At 29.6% G+C, this 17,113-nt stretch overlaps 1 protein-coding gene across 1 annotated transcript; it reads right to left on the minus strand.

The window, feature by feature from the left end:
• Positions 1-264: 264 nt before the first annotated feature.
• Positions 265-2,253, minus strand: LOC109800258 (protein HAIKU1). Its single transcript, XM_020361030.3, has one exon. The coding sequence runs from the start codon at positions 1,552-1,554 to the stop codon at positions 637-639; it is 918 nt and encodes a 305-aa protein (XP_020216619.1). The 5' UTR covers positions 1,555-2,253; the 3' UTR covers positions 265-636.
• Positions 2,254-17,113: the final 14,860 nt, after the last annotated feature.

The raw sequence follows: 17,113 nt of genomic DNA on the forward strand, positions 1-17,113 counted from the left end.
ATAAAAGTAAAAAAAATTAAGAAAGAGTGAAAAGTGATGGAAAAACAAACTAGAGATAGTCTACAGAGAGTGCTGCAGGAGAGGAACCGTATCACATAGCCCCAGGGCAACGCAGTGGTGCAATAGCACAGTGGCAGGGCAAAACATTGCTTTTTGTTGCATTTCTCTTGTATTTTAAAAGTATTTCTTATATTAACAATGTTACTCACATGTGGTGCCACATGGTAATAACTAATAAGCATAAGATCAGTACTTTAAAACATCTTACATGAAATTTGCTATGAACTTTAAGATGTAATCCACTATATTACAAAAGAAGATGACATACACAACAAATATTGTCTGTAATCCTACTTCCTTTCGAGCTACAGATCAGTCTTGCATCTTACAGCTGTCCAATTTAGTTGTCTGATCTTCAATATATTGCCTAATGTAAAACTTGTCAAAGTAAAAGGATTGCAACCATTACGGTTGTCAACAAAAGAGAAACAAAGAAATGAGAAAACAACACTACAGATAGACAAAACCAGATCTTACAACTTGATTGTACACCACATACCAACAGACAAGCCTAGTGTACCTCTCCAGTTAGAAGCAAGCAACCCAATAAAACATATGTAAGCACAAATTGAGAAGCTAATGATCTCTCCACCTGGGACTTGAGATGGGGAAAAAACCTGAAGGAGATAACGGAAACATAAGGCCAGGAGAAGGAGGGGGTTGGGGGCCAGGGCCTAAAATCCCCGACTGTGAGAATGGGAAATTCGGTGTAAGTGGTGATGGAAACTGAATGCCAGGTGACAGTAGAGGATAAGGTGACCGTGGGGATAGCAAATTCATGTAGCCAGTTGGAGAAGGCAGGAGGAATTGGGAGGTTGGAGAAGGTAAAAGGGGAGGGCCATTTGCTTGGGGTGAAGGGAGACTAGCACCCATAGGTGGAATAGGACCATTAAATCTCGGAGAAGGGTACATGTGCATGGGAGGATTAGGAAGCAAGGCAGATGAAGGAGGAACATTGCCCGGCACTTGAGGTTGAGCCTGAGCTTGGTTACCACCCCTTGGACCTGGATCCATTATTGAATTCTGAAGGTAACGCATATAAGCAGAGATGGGTGACTCAGTCGTGTTAGACCATATATCCCCAGGTGTCAACGGTTGTGGCGACGGTTGTCCGAACTGAGCAGGTCTAGGTAAGGCATTATTGTAAGGAACCGGAGGAGGGGCAGCAGGCACCGGCATTGGCGGGGGCAAGCGAGGCCTATTGATGGGTGTTAACGGGGGAGGTCTAATCTTCTGCAGCCGCATGCTCTGTGGCTTTGGTGGATTGTTTGGAGGTCTAGGTGGAGGATCCTGGGAGGGTGAGGGTGATCCAGTAAGTTGTTGAACAATATCCCGGAAATCATTCTTGCTTATGTTGTAAACCTGAGGCTGAGGCTGTTGTCTAGCACCATTATTGTTACCAAAATTGGGCTGATGTAAAGGACTCTTCCTTATATTTTTCCCCATCTTGTTCACACCCAAACTATCATTATGCCTGTTTTTCGAGTTATCCATTTGCGAAAAAAAACCTTACTACAATCACAAATCACCACTCGATTTCCCCTTCAAGTAAAACAAACCAATGCTCATAAGCTCCCAACGACACCCAAAACTTTAAAACATAAACCTAAAGAACCCGTGCAATTCCAACAATTCTAATACACTAGGTCAACATACCAAGCCTGAGTTGTAATTTAAGCATCCCTGGAGTCAAACAAATTCTAAACTTGCAATCAACACCCGAAAATCCCCAATTCCTTTATCCGAAATACAAATGAATCCCAGCAACAGCAGCAAAGTTAACCCTAGAGGCGAGGTAAAAAGCAAAAAACATACCCTTGTGGAAGCTTGAGGCGAAATTTGAAGGATTGAAGAAAGAGCAGTGGATGAGATCGAAAGTTGAAATTGTGAAAGTGGAAGGAGAGAGTCAAGGGGTAAACGTAACGGGAAGGAGGCAGAGAAAAGGAAGGGTTGGAGGGTGTATGACTTATTCAAAAAGTGTGAAAGAAAGAAAGAAAAAGGAAGGAGTGGAGAAAACCCTAAGAATGGAGAAGAGAAGAGAAGAGAAGGAGTTGGGTGAATGGTCAATGGTGGAATGAATGAATGAATGATGAGGGCATTTTAGGCATATTTATTAGTATTATTTTATTAGGAGGGCCTAATGGTACTTCTCTCTTTGCCTCAAACACTGTTACAGATTCACAGAACGCACGCAGCCCAGACGCATATTGGAAAGGGGATTGCTTCCTCTTCACAATTCACATTCCTTTTTCCAACATACTTTCTTCATCATATAACTCAATAAGGGAGAATCAAATTTTCATTACATATTATTACACTATTTCCTATATAACAAATGCTGCAAAAATAAAAATAAAAAATAGAAATCAGAGACCACAAATATTTTAATTTACTTTGTTAAGTATAATTTTATTAGGTGGAAAATTATATCTATAAATTTCTTCTGAAAGGAAAATAGTGAAGACTGAATCTTAATAACACTTTTATTTTCTATAAGTCTTGCGTTCAGAGCTGATATATTCGATTAAATATAATTATTATTTGAATAAATTAACTTCCAATAACCTATTTATTTGATTGTATGTTATTAAATTACAACCAAATAAATAAGTGATTTATTCAAATGAAAAGAAAAAAAAATAATAGATATTAAGTAGTTAATTTTTAATCGACTTTTATTCCTGTAAGTCCTTCTCTCATTCGAATAAAATTGTGGTAGTGTCTTCAATTAAATGCAAACATCATTCAAATAAATCAACTTGTAGTGATTTATTTATTTAGTTGTAATCAAATAATATGTGTGTTATTTTCTTGCGATCAAATAAATAAGTTTGATTTATTCAAATAAAAATTTAATTTAATCAATTATGTAGAAAAAAATTATTAGATACTACATAATTAATTTTGAAATAGTAAAATAGTAATTTTTTTTAATTATAATTTCTTTTTTTTTTTATCCATTCAAATCAAACAACTCTATAACATTAATTATTTCTCTTCTATTTCTTAAATATTTCTTTTTAAACTAAATAATCTTATTTTCACCTTTTTCTTTATTCATTTATTTTCCTCTCTTCTATTTCTTCTTTTTTAAAACATCTCTCTTCTATTTTTCTTTGTCTTATTTCTTATCTATTTCTTCAATGTTACATAGTGGATAGTATTCCTTCAAAAATTGTTACAAATTTGAAATTTTCTTGATGATTATGGTCAACATAGATCGGTAAAGTTATTTACTTCCCTTAATCAGGATTTTTTGATAAACAAACTCATGTTATTTGATCAAATCAGGATTCTTTTTTATGTAAACAAAGTCATGTTATTAGCTTATACAGTAGCATCTTTTTAAAATGTTATTTTATTTATTGTTTATGTTTACAATTTTTGAATTTTTTATCATCATTATCTATTTAGAATTTATTTTATATTTCTTATTCCACTATTTTATTTTATTATTTAGTAAAATATTTAATCGTTATTGATAACAATTTAAAACTACCTGTTTCCAAAATAGTTATTTGAAAATTTATTAAAAAATTTAAAAAATACTTTCAAATTTAAAGGAATATAAGTTCATTTAATTATATTAAAATGTGTTTTATGTTGAAAAAGGAGAAACACATCACTGAACACACACAAAAAAATTAATAATTACAAATCATTCATCATATTTAAAAGTAATAAATTGTTCAGTTTTAACGAGAATTCAATAAAATCGTCAAATATTATTTTTATGATATAATATCATTAAAATTATAAAACAATTTATTTAATTACCTCATTTCATTTAATAAAAATATTAAAAATGAGAATCAAATAAACAAATTCTTAATATATTACGTGAAATAAATTAAAATATGAAAAATGGTTATATTTTATTTTTTAATAATGTTATTTATCGTTCAACCATATTGTTTATACACAAGATTCAAAATCAAAGTTTTATTTAAGAAGATTAAATTCAATTCCATTTGAACAAAATAAATGATTATTTAATAATATATGTAATTGTTAAATTTGAAGTTATGATTAAGTAATTGAATAGTTACTATTTTTATTAAGTATATCCAATTTAATAAACTAATTCATAAATTTTTAATTTTTAGCTAATTTATTTATTATTATATTTTGAAGAGCGATTTATTTATTAGTTAAACACACCCTAAAAGAGTGAAGAAAAATCTAACAAACATGTGACAATTATACCAACAAGTTTAATGATGTGTTTGGATGAAAAAGTTTAGAAATTTAAAAAATTTGAAATTCTTAAAATTTAAATTTTTTTTTATCTATCTTTTTTTAAATATTTTATTTGCATAAGTCAATTTAAATTTCTTAAAATTTAAATTTTTAGTTTAAATATAGTAATTTGATTTTTATCGTGGATAAGATTCGTTATATATATATATATATAATGAGATTTTAAAATTAAATTTTATAAAAATAAGTATTAATTAATTTTTAAATATTTAATAATTTTAAAATTAATATTAAATAATTTAAAAACATTTTTAAATATTTAATAATTAAAAATTTATTTAATATTTTTTATGTCAACTTTTGAAAGAGAGGTGAGAGAGTTAGGAGATAAAACAAAAAGAAAACATGGAGAAAAGAAAAAATATAAAGAGGGAGAGATGAAGAGAGAGAAAAAAAATAAGAAAAAAAAAGATAAAATTTAGAGAGAGAAGAAAAAATTGGAAGAGGAAAAAAGGAGAGAGAAGGGAGACAATGGAGGGAGGGAAAAAATAGAAAATAAGAGATGGAAGAGAGAGAAACAAAAAGAAACATAGAGATAAAAGAGAAAGATAAAAGATGAAAGAAATAAAATGATATACAGATGGGACAAAAAATAAAAATTATAAAAAAAATTAAATTCTTACTATTTTAGGAGAATTTAAAATTTTACTATTTTAAATTTTTTTGATAAATATTTAGATTTCAATTTTTTTTATATAAATTTTTCATTCAAACAAAATATTTCACCTTAAAATATATTTAAAAAATTAAAAAAAAAAATTTCTCCATTTAAAATTTTCATCCAATTCAAAGAGGCTTTACTAATATTACTATAAATTCAATTCATTATGTCACAAAAAAAAAAGAGAGTTGAATTCGTTGAATGTTGAAAGTAAAAACAACTTACTATGAAATTAGCTAACCATTAAAAGAATACATGGTGCACTATACAACTACTATATGATATATTATGGGTTGGAGTATCTTTTGTATTCCCTTTTAATACATTTTATTTTGCCTAGCAAAAAAAAACTACTATATGATATAAACTAGCAATAAGATGTTTATGATGTCATATTTAAAATTGTGTTTATTTTTATTAAATGTTAAATAAGTCTCATTTATATTTAATATTTATCAAAGAAATAAGTACAAGATTTTGAACATGAATTTGTTACTTAAATTTTTTTTTTACATATTATTTTTGTACTATCCACATCGGACACTGAGCTCAAGCTCGGCGCCGCACAATCTCGGATAGGCGCTACATGATATCGGTCAAAACAAAGGTCCAATGCCTATTGGGCCACGGCCAATCTCAAGCCCAAATCAACGTTACTCTCGCCTAAGAGAAAAACTATAATTCAGATCAAGGTACGTGCACTATATAGATGAGAGTATGAAACGATTACACTATTAAAGACTAACTTTAGCATCAAAGTCTCTTTTGCAGGTACCACCCTCACTTCGGAGCAGCTGACGTACCCAGCAAGGAAGGCTCACCAATCTTGCCCAATAGATCGTCCCTCCCAACCGATCTCCAGTAAGAACAATTTTTTTACATATAAATTTGTTACTTCTACAAAAATAAAAAACACATGAAAATATCAACGTTTTGCTAATACTTTTTTTCCCTTGCTACAAACTACTCATTGTAATGATTAAATTTTATTATAATATTTCTTTTTCCCACAAAATAATTTTACTCAAAGCATGATTAAGTGTAAAATTATAATTGTCCACTTTATGAAATATTAATTCCTTTGATTTGGATATATAGTTGAGTTTAATTAACACTTTGTGATTTTTTTTTAAATATATCAATTCTTTTTATTTAAATAACCTGGGCTGGTTATTGTTTACCTAAATAATCCACTTTGAAGCCCAAGTGAGAAATCGGTTACCCAGTAACCGATTTCTCAATTGGGTTTTTTTTCTTTTCATTTTTTTGTTTTCAGATTTTGTAAAATAAAAAAAAAATTATTCACTTTTTGATTTTCATATTTTTTTAAAAAGTATAATTAATTTTAAAAAAATATATTTAATATTTAAATTAAATAATTTATAAAATATAATAATTAATAATAAAATTAATATTATATTTATTTATAGATTATAATATTTCTGATTTTAATTTTTTTAAAATAAATATAGTTAATTATAATTTTCAGAATTATATATAAAATTATAAAATTTTGTATAATATTTTAAAATTATGTTAAAAATAAATAAAATGTTAAAACTTATTTATTATACTAAATTTTAGAATTATAAAATGAATTTTATTATTTAAATTAAATTTATTAAATATAGAAAATTGAAAATTGTAATATAATAATAAATATATATTAAGTACACTAATTTTAACGGTTACATCATTAAAATGAAAATAACTTAAAAAAAGACACAATTTAAACAAACTTCAAACATAATAGATAAATAACATGAAACCTAAATCATATAACATTAGTTGTCTAACTTCATTGCTTGGTCAAGGTATTTTTCAATCGCTTCCATCCCATGCAATAATCCAATATACGTCGTGGTAGCATACAATTCAAGACTTGTTAGGTCGTGCAGTTCTCTGAAGAATGAAAACATACACCCCACATCTTCATCATCCCTAAGACGACATGCTGTATATTTATATACACCACCGATACATAAATTTGGGTATCGGTAGTGAATATCTATGACAACTTTGTAATGAGGAAGATTAAGATTATTATTAATAACCTGCTTAAGTTGCTGATAAGTCATCATGTTGCTTACCATTAGGGTTTTAACCTCGTTGCTAACAAATGTATCTCCATGCTCAGTGGAGACAATTTGTCCATCATAGTAAATAGTGGCTGGAACAGTTAACAACTCCATTGATTGGATGTTTCAATCTGTTGCATTTTTGTAGCTTGTATTTAGGGTTTATATAAAACTAAAGCAACCTAATGTAGACAAACGCAAAGTCATTGGATTCCTGACGCTCTGCACAAAGCATTGATTTTTTTGATGCTCTGAGACCAAGGCAATGACACTCTTAAGCATTGATTTTTCTAATGCTCTAGGACAAAGCAATTGATGACACTGCACAAAGTTATTGAATTCCTGACGCTCTGGGATAAAGCAATTGATGACACTCTGCACAAAGTCATTAATTTTTTTGACGCTCTGGGACCAAGGCAATGACACACGCCACAAAGTGCATATAATTACATGCAAAACATGAATTTTCCTTCATTTTCTTCTTATCACTCTGAGGTCGGTGCAAGTGGTTTGTCAAATCCAGCCAGTGATACTGTTAATATAGAACATGATGAGGAGCAAGTTGAACCACAACAACCACGCATTGATCGTCGAAACTCAACAAGGAACCGACAACCTCCAAGGTATGGAACTGGTGAGCATAAACATCATTAAAGTTGGATTGTAATTTCGTGGATTGTAATTCTGTTGTTCTTTTTTATTCGATCTCCTATATTATTGTTGTTATTTTGTTTTTATTTAAAGTTGTTCATCTCAATTAAAGTTGTTTTTATTTAAAGTTGTGATTTATCATAATTTTTTCATTTATTCAAATTTCTATTTAAAATTAATTTTATTAAATTTTATTCTTTATAATTTATTTTAAATAGATTTTTATAATCTAAAATAAAAATAAAAACTAAATAAATTTTTTAAAAATTCATTATAATTTTTTTAAAATCTGAATATTAAAAACTGAAAAAAAAAATAACAGATTTGAAAAAGAAACAAAAAAAAAGTCCAAAAATGAAAAAAAAAAAAAAAAAAAAGGCACAAGTGAGAAATCGGTTACTGGGTAACCGATTTTTCAAAGGGATTTTGAAAAAAAATTTAAAAATCCTTTTGAGAAATTGGTTACCCAGTAACCGATTTCTCACCTGGACCTCAAAAACGGGTTATTTGCATAAATAATCTTGGGCCCAGGTTATTTAAATAAATAAAAAAATTTGATATATTTTAAAAAAAAAAGTCACACTTTGTAACATAAAGTTGTTTTCAAGTAATATTTTATCAGTGAATGGGATATTGTGGATAGCTTTCTTGTTTAGGTTGTTTATGGGATGTTTCAAAATCTTGGCATGTCCATGAAATCAATGAGACTATTATTTAACTTATCTCCAAAGTAGAGCACATTTCTATATTTAAGGAGTTACGTCATATTAGCCTTTATAATGTATTTTATAAGGTCATTACTAAAATCCTTTCTCAGAGATTGAGACCTTTGATGGAGAGGTCGGTTGTTCCGTGTTAGTCCAACTTTATTCCTAATAAGTAGAGTAGGGATAATATTACCGTTGCTTAGGAAGTTTTCATTCAATGAGACTTAAAAAAGGAGCTAATGGTTGGATAGGGATTAAGATCGATTTAGAGAAAAAGTTATGATAGACTCTATTGGTCTTTTATTCATGATACTTTGTTGGAGGTGGGGTGTCTAGGGAATTTCATAAACATTATTTGGCATTGTATTTCTTCTTTGAGGATGCATATCTTGTAGAATGGGGAAGCTCTTTAAGAATTCCATTTGAGAGAGGAATCAGACAAGGAGATCTTATCTCTCCTTATCCATTTGTCCTCTGTATTGAACGTCTATTCTATATGATTCAGATTGTTGTAGATTCTGATAAGTGAAAACCTATCCAAATTGATATTGTCCCATCTAGCTTATGCAGTGATCTTCTTGTCTTTGTAGAAGCTAGTGTAGAACAGGCAGATCCATGCTTTTGTTTTGAATGCTATTTGTTTTATTCCCCCACCAAACCAACGTAGAGGGGCTAACTCTATCTCCTACATTGCTTCTATAAATGGTGACTTTTTTTTTTATTTTATAAAATCGGTGTATGTTAGCATTACACATAAGGTGGAGTTGACAAGGAACTCGTTGTTTGATTTAATCTGGCACTGGAGTGGTCTGAAGAGATTGATGGTGTTTCTTTGGAAGTTAACATCTAATGCATTACTTACTAATGCAGTAAGACTCGCTAGAAACATTGCCCCAAATGCATCTTGAGCTCGTTGTGGTGTAGACATGGAGGATGTGGACCACGTTTTCCACTTTTTCCCTGCTGCAAGGGTTGTATGGTATATGATTTTGCTACATACTAAACATCAAAATTTCTTCATTGGTGATATAGCTCCTGGCTGCTATAAAATTTCTAGAGGGCAAGTGTTGGAACCATATATTTGCGGTGGTCTTGGGTGAGGTCCAACATTGTCGGAATGCATTAATATTTAATGATGTTTCCTTCCAACTACTTGAAATGCTGCGGAGGATTTTGACTAGTGTCGATACCATTTACTTTAGTATTAAGCAGTTGGAGGAAGAACGTTTCTTTCGACCTTAGCTCAGGGAATAAGGTGATATTAGCTGACATCCCCCTCTTATTGGTAAGTTGAATTGTGAAGCTTTCGTTTGTACCAACGAGGAGAAAGCGACTGTACCTGGCATTTTCAAAGATCGTGGTGGCCAAGTTCTATTTCTTTTGCCGTAAACATTGGGTTTTGCTAGGTGGTTCATGCTGAACTCTAGGCTATTTACATTGGGGTGGAAGTGGCCTGATGCAAAGGGTTTAGGTACTTATAGTCGACTCGAACTCTCAAATTGATATTAATTTGTTGCATTTTGGTTGTGTTCCACATCATTCGTGTGAGGGTTGATTTGTAACATCCATTCCTTTACGGATGGAGGTCTTGTTCTCGGTTGATCTCGTGTTTTATGGGAGGCTAATCAAGTGTTGGACAAACTTGCTAATCTTAGGATATCACTTGCTGCAAATTTGAGAGTGTATGATTTTGCTATGCCTTCTATAGCTTTGGCTGTTATGACTAATTTTACTTCAATTTCTTTCTCTCGTGAATTTAATTAGTTCCAATTGGAACCTTAGCCGTTCCCTTTCATAAAAAAAAATAAAACTAAAATAAAGTTGTGTTTAATTAAAAAAGTTATATATATATATATAAACTCTTTTAATTTGGTGCAAAAAACCTCCTTTAATTAAACATTGTAATACTGTAAGTTGTAATAGTGTTATATTACTCTTAGTTATTTTATGATGTTGAGTTGTTAATGTTGAGAAATTCAGGAGATCTTTGTTGAGCTTCAGTAGTATTGGAAGAGGGTTGGAGGGAAGAGTATATAAGGTTTATGTTTTGAACAAGGCCTCAAAATCTTTTCCCCAACTTTTTAGGGAGAGATTTTTAGAGAAAGGTCTCTGGTCTATGAGCTTCATTTTCTCTCAAATCTTCTTCTTTTCTTCCTCTAAATCTCATTTAAGTTGTGTTGTTGTTGGAGTCTAGAAAAGAGTAGCTAGATTCGTGTGGTTGAGTCATCGAAGTAGTGTTGCAAAGACTTGATCCTCTTGTTCTTCTACCTCAAAATTGAGTTGCCCGAGGTAGGGAAGCTAGATTATCGTTCTTGTGAAGTTGATGAATGGTTGATGGTTGTGGTGTTGTATGTTGCACGAAATCTTTTCCATTCATGGCTATGTGGATTAAATTCGAAGGTGTTGTGTGTTGAAAGTTGGAGGTTGGGTTCTTGGTGAAAAATGTGGTGATTGATGATGTTTTGTGGGTGCTTGTTGAATCTAGGTGTACACATGTATTGAATTCGATGCCTATAGTTGTTGTTTGGTGTTGCATGTGCTAGATTTAGGTTGCATTGCAAGTTTAGACTCAAATCGGATTTAAAATGCAAAACTATAATCCCCTTCAACGCACTGAGTGTTATTCTAACTTGAGGCTCTTTGTCTCGATCACGCTAGATATAGGATTGGTGACATCGGGCGTGAGGAAAGAGACTTGTCTCGAGTTGAAACTACGCTAAGTGTGGTTGAGCGAAGTTGGGTGTGGGAGTCTTAGGAGCTCTCTAAGTTGGTGATATTGGGCCCAATGTTGTGAGGCACCCAACATGGCCAAGCCAGAGCTCTTTGTCTAGATTTCTTCAAGCATCGAGGTGATTATGTCAAGCAAAACTCAAGTAGAGACTTTCTACCTAAAATAGGACTAGAGGTGGGGTTGTACCACACCAAGTGTGATTTCTTAGGGGCCTCTACCTTAGCCATGCCAGACACAACTTGTGTAGCATTGGGCATGGGCGAGGTAGAGAACTCCCTGCATGGATGACACTGGGCGCAAGGTGAGTAGCCCCGGGCATGAGTTGTTGACGTAAAATATGATGATATGGTTGATGAAGAGTTTTCTTCCTATTGAGTTAAGTTGATATGTGATAATATGATGAATGAGTTGTAGAGATGACATAATATATGATGATTGTGTTGTGAGTTGTCGAATGAGGAGTAAATATGCGACGTGATTTATGTGTTGACTATGTTGTATGTTGGTTGTGTAGTGTGTTGAATATATCATGTGTTGTTGAGATGTTAGTTTATTAAAGAGTTGTAAATGAGTTGTGATGATTGAGATGTGAGCTACAAAGTTGCGTGTTGATTGTGTCATCGTGTTGAAAATATAATGAGCTGCTATGTTGTTGAATTGTGTTGACAACTTAGAACTAGAGGGGATTTTTTGAAAGTTGCATATCTCATTGTATGTATATTGTATTGTAGTGCTCTAAGAACCTATTTTTTTGAAAAATCCTTCTTGAGAAGTTGACCCTTGAATTGAATGTTGTATTATTCTCCTCTAAGACTTAGTTGGTACCATGTGTGGGCAAGGTCGAGACACATGTGTATTAAGTGACCATAGTATAGGGGTCAAGTTGAGCTATACCAATTACAAGTAATTAATCGAGTAAAGTATGAAGTCAGAAAGTTCCTAACTGAGTATCAGGAGATTACAGTATTTAGAGTAATCGATGGGTTAATCCCAAAAGAGGTTTGATTAAGCTAGCTAATATCGTGGTAGGTCTATACCCAATTATTCTATCTTAATATTAGTACTATACTTTCTTGTTTAAGTGGCGACATCTAAGAAATTGAGTTGTTAAGTTGTGGATTTATAATTTGTTGTTGATCTAGCAAGTCCAAAAAGATCATCTTGTGTTGTCGGTTCGATAAGATTAAGCCACTTAAACTGGTCATCCTATGTTGTAGAAGATCTCCTAGTTGAAATGTTTGACGACTCATATAACTACTATGTTGAACATATGATGTGTTGAGTTGATTATGATGTTCATATGTTGTGTTGAACTGTGATGAAATGTGTTGCTATGTCAAATTTTAAGTCGTTGTGTTGACTTGTATTGTATACTATGATGCCATGTTGTTGTGTTGTTAAAGATAGGATGATGATGTGATGTTCTTGTGCTGCATATATGTTGTTTCTTTTTAATCTAGCTTACCCTTGCGTATTTTCATGTGGTGTGAATAACAATGATCATATGCGATATGAGAGTAGGACATGGATAGAAATGGAGTATTGTAGTGAAGGTCATACAATGGTGCTGGAGTTGGATGTTTTGATGACTACCTAATGATGGTAGACTTGTATATATAGTATTTGTTGCTTGACCGATAATTTAGGATGTATAGTTTACATTATTGGATTACTGTATTTATATTGTATCTATTTAATTAGTTGATTACCCTTATATGCATGCATTATGATATAGGTTCTAGTATTTGTATGTCTATAGTCTTAAGTTAGATGTTTTTGCTACTAGTAATTGTATTGTAGAGTGTAGAGGTCAAGTTGGATCATTACAAACACAACGTTTATTAGCTCTGGTACTAAATTTTAATGAAATATATTTAAGTCGTATCAAATTATTTTATTAATAATATTATTATTTATTAATACTTATTATTATTTATTAATACTTATTATTTTATTAACTATTGTGTATCATCTCAAAAGATAGTGATTTTATTATTAAAGGTAAAAAAATTAAAAATTGTAATATTTAATTTTTATTTAGTATCTATTAAAAAACCTATAAATAAATATAATAGAAACCATATTTAAAGAATTAATAAAAAAAATATTTTAATTTGTAAAAGGAGTTACTTTTAATTTTGGTCCTTGTAATATTTTTTCTTTATTTTTTATCTCTCTAAAATTGAAATTGTTATTTATAGTCCATAGTATCATGTGATATTTGTTAACTACTTTTGTATTTATCATATGATCAAATGATCATCTCTTGTGACACATAAATTGTATTTGATATCATATAAATATATGACATTTCTAAAACTTTTTTTGTAAATCCTTGAAACAAAGGTTCATTACTATAATTTCTCTTATTACATACGACTTTTCTTGTAAATTTTGTATTAAAATTCATAGCAAACATTATTCCTACGAATTTTTCTACGAAATTTTATCTACAGGTAATACCTTCGTGAATAATATGTTTTTGCAAATTTTAAAATTCACAAGAAATTTTCTTGCGAATTTTTTGCAAGAAATTCTGCAAAAATATTTTTTACGAAAAATAATCAAAGAAATTACTGCAAATTCTTCAACTTTCAAATGCTCACAATGAATTCATCTGAAACATTTGTTTTCATGCCTTCAACATGTGATACATAATCTTTTAAACTCTAAGATTGTAGATTATAAGTCTAACACTCAACCATACAAATCAACTTGTAAGGTAAGTGTTGCCCTCAACTTATAAACTCTTTAATTGTTTTATTTTCAATCGATATGGGATTTGAAGTTTTATTTAAATATTAAACTTATAAATTTATATTTTTTTTATTTTTCCTGCGGATTAAAATTCACAGGAAAATCTGCATGAAAAGATACTTGTGAAATTTTTCTACTATTTAGTAAACATTACTTGCGAATTTATTTTTGCAAGAAAATCTGCAATAAACAAAATAAAAATTTTACAATATTTTTTGCAAAATTTTACCATGAAATTTTTTTTTCTATGATCATTAAAATTGTAGCAAAATTTGCAAAAAATTATTGTAGATTATTTTTTTATAAAAAAAAATTGTAAAAAATATCTGTAAATTATTTTTCACAAATAAATTCGTAAAAAAGTTTTGTGAAATTATTATTGCAAGAAAATTTACAAAAATTTTCTGCGAATACTTTTTTATAGGAAAATCTACAAGAAAATAACACTTTTCTAGTAGTGATTATTTATCCATCTTAAAATGAACATTAGGAATAAGAAATAGTGACTTTAAGTTTTAGAAAGATGAAAAATAAAGAAAAATATTTTATAAGAACCAAAACCAAAATTTAATCAGTTTTTAGGGACAAAAACAACAATTTCAAATCTTAAAGTGTTAAAAAATAAAGATTTTTTTATATATAAAAACTAAAATGAAAACATAACCATTTTATATAAACCAAAAACATATTTAATTCGTGAGAATTCTTTTAAAACGTATTTCTTTTCCTTCAATATATAGTTTTATCTTAACAGAAAACTATGATAAAAAATATAAACAAATTGGTCATGTAGGAATTAAAACATAGAATTTTTAAATATAGATAATAGATTAAAGTAATATTTTTTAGTTTTTATAGTTTAAAATTATTTTTTTTATTTTCTATATTTATCTTTTCACTTATTTTTAGTTTCTATAGTTTAATATAAGTTTTTAGTTCTTATATTTACAATTTTTAAATTCTTTTAATCATTGTTGACTTGACATCTGATGTCAAATTTAATGATAAAAATTAAAAAAATTAAAAAATATTTATCTTAAATTATAGGTACTTATTTTTTGTGATTTTCGTTTAATAGACTTTTTTTTTTATTCAAACTAGTTAATTCAACTCAAGTATGTCTTTAATCAATTATAATTTCAAATTGTTTAATGATTATCACTATTAAGCATATATCATCTACAATGCATGTAATAACAATACAACATTTAAAACTCATATTATGTAAAAGTATATCCGATCAAACATAGATTAAAGTTAACAAACAAAATAAAAAATAAAGATGAAGAGATAAAACAAGAAACTATACTAATCAAAATAAAAGTGGTCCAGAAATACATACATTCCTCCAAAACCAAGAGCCATAAATGCGGGCGTAAGAGGTGTTTAGAGATTTATGTGAAGTATTTCTAACCCTATTCACAACCCTTATCCAAAGAAAAAATTGTGGAAGTAAAGAACAAAGTGCAAAGAACAAATCGTTAATTAAAATTTTGAATCCTAACCGTGGATTAAACTTTATTAGAAAAAGAATACCCATTTTTATAATTTCTAACAAAAATTAATTACTATTTTTAATTATGTATATTTTGTATTTATCTCATGATTAAAAAATACAGAATAAAATAAATATAACGTGATATCAAAATTTTGCTCCCGTTTTGGCGAGAATTGATGTCAAATCTGACACGTTACTTATTATTTTGGTTTAGTTTATAGGAGGGATACGTTACTTTTTAAAAAAGCTCAGGTGTGACTATGTAGAATATACCAAGGTAATAGCATTTATAGTTGTTTTATTTCAATATTATTTCGGTGAAACTCTTGTAAAATCACCTTTAATGATGTAAGTATGTATATATTCCAATCTTTTGCCTTAATTTTCGGAAGGCTATAATTGACAAGTTTGATTAGTTTTAAACAGTGTAACATGTGTAGTTGAATTAGCACACTCACCGTGGATGTGGAATTGATGGCCGTTATTTTGATCCAATAAACCCATAGCATAAATGAGTTTCATGTTTATAAACTCTGCCTTTTCATGTTTCAATGATGACATGGAGGATTGGTTGAGATTTTTTACGTTTCAACAAAGTCGAAGATTTGTGTGTTTTCCTTCCAATGAGTTTAATTGTGTAAAACTTCATTATTTTAGTCCTTGTTATTTTGTTTTAATATTTATAATATACATTTTTTATTTTTTATTTTTGGTCTTATAATACGTGAATAATTTTTTTTAGTCTCTACTAATTTATTTTAAAGGAATTAACTCAATGAGCAAACATTTACAGGAGCTAAAATAAAAATACTATAAGAGCTAGAATAAAATAACAAATCAAAATTAAAAATAAATAAATTTTACATGGATTATTTTTAAGAATAATTTTATGAAGACAAAAATAAAAAAAATACAATATATATTATGGGAACAAAAATATATTTATCCCATATTTGTGAGAATAAACTTAATTGAGATTTTAGAATTTTGGAGGTGATTTTGGTTGATCTCAGCCCTGTATATAGTAAATTAATTTCCTAATTAAAATTAAATTAATTAACAGAATGATAAATAATTAAGTATATCCTTATTCATTTTAAAGAAACATAATTTTCCTATTGGCAGGACAAGGAAATTAAAAAAAAAGGAGGTGATTTGAATACAGTCAAATCACTCTCTGACACTAAACTCTTTCTAGCAACAACATCAGCCGCTAAGTTGGCTTCCCTAAAAATAAGAGTACATGAATGAATATAAATTTGAGAACGGAGAAGAGAAATCTCTTTAACAAAGCTCAAAGCACGAATGAGATTGAGAGCATCCCTCAATTATAATTTTAATAGCCAAATATGAGTCAAATTCTATCACGATTTTATTCGTAGTCCTTCTATCATGAATGAAACGAAGACCAAGAAGAATGGTCCAAAGTTCTACTTGCATGATAGAACATTGATTAAGCTTCCTATAAAAGGTTGCTAAAAATCTCCCAAGGGGTCATGTAATATTCCACCACAAGAAGCTCAACAAATCCTAGCGACCCATCACAATTTAGTTTGAGAGAATTCATTGGAGGACGCAACCACCTATTATGAGGAGTGAACATGTTATCTATAAGACAAGAATTAGACCCATAATAGGACTTCAAGACAGCATCAACACGGTTATTAATCTCAACCACCAGTTGGTCCGTTGAAATTATGGTGCTATTAA

Source organism: Cajanus cajan, chromosome 11 (genome assembly GCF_000230855.2).
Source record: "Cajanus cajan strain Asha chromosome 11, NIPB_CcT2T_4, whole genome shotgun sequence".
Taxonomy (NCBI): Eukaryota; Viridiplantae; Streptophyta; class Magnoliopsida; order Fabales; family Fabaceae; genus Cajanus; species Cajanus cajan.

What these genes read in the sequence shown, in the direction of transcription:
- LOC109800258 (XM_020361030.3), bottom strand. Translation starts at nt 1,554, where the DNA reads ATGGATAACTCGAAAAACAGGCATAATGATAGTTTGGGTGTGAACAAG.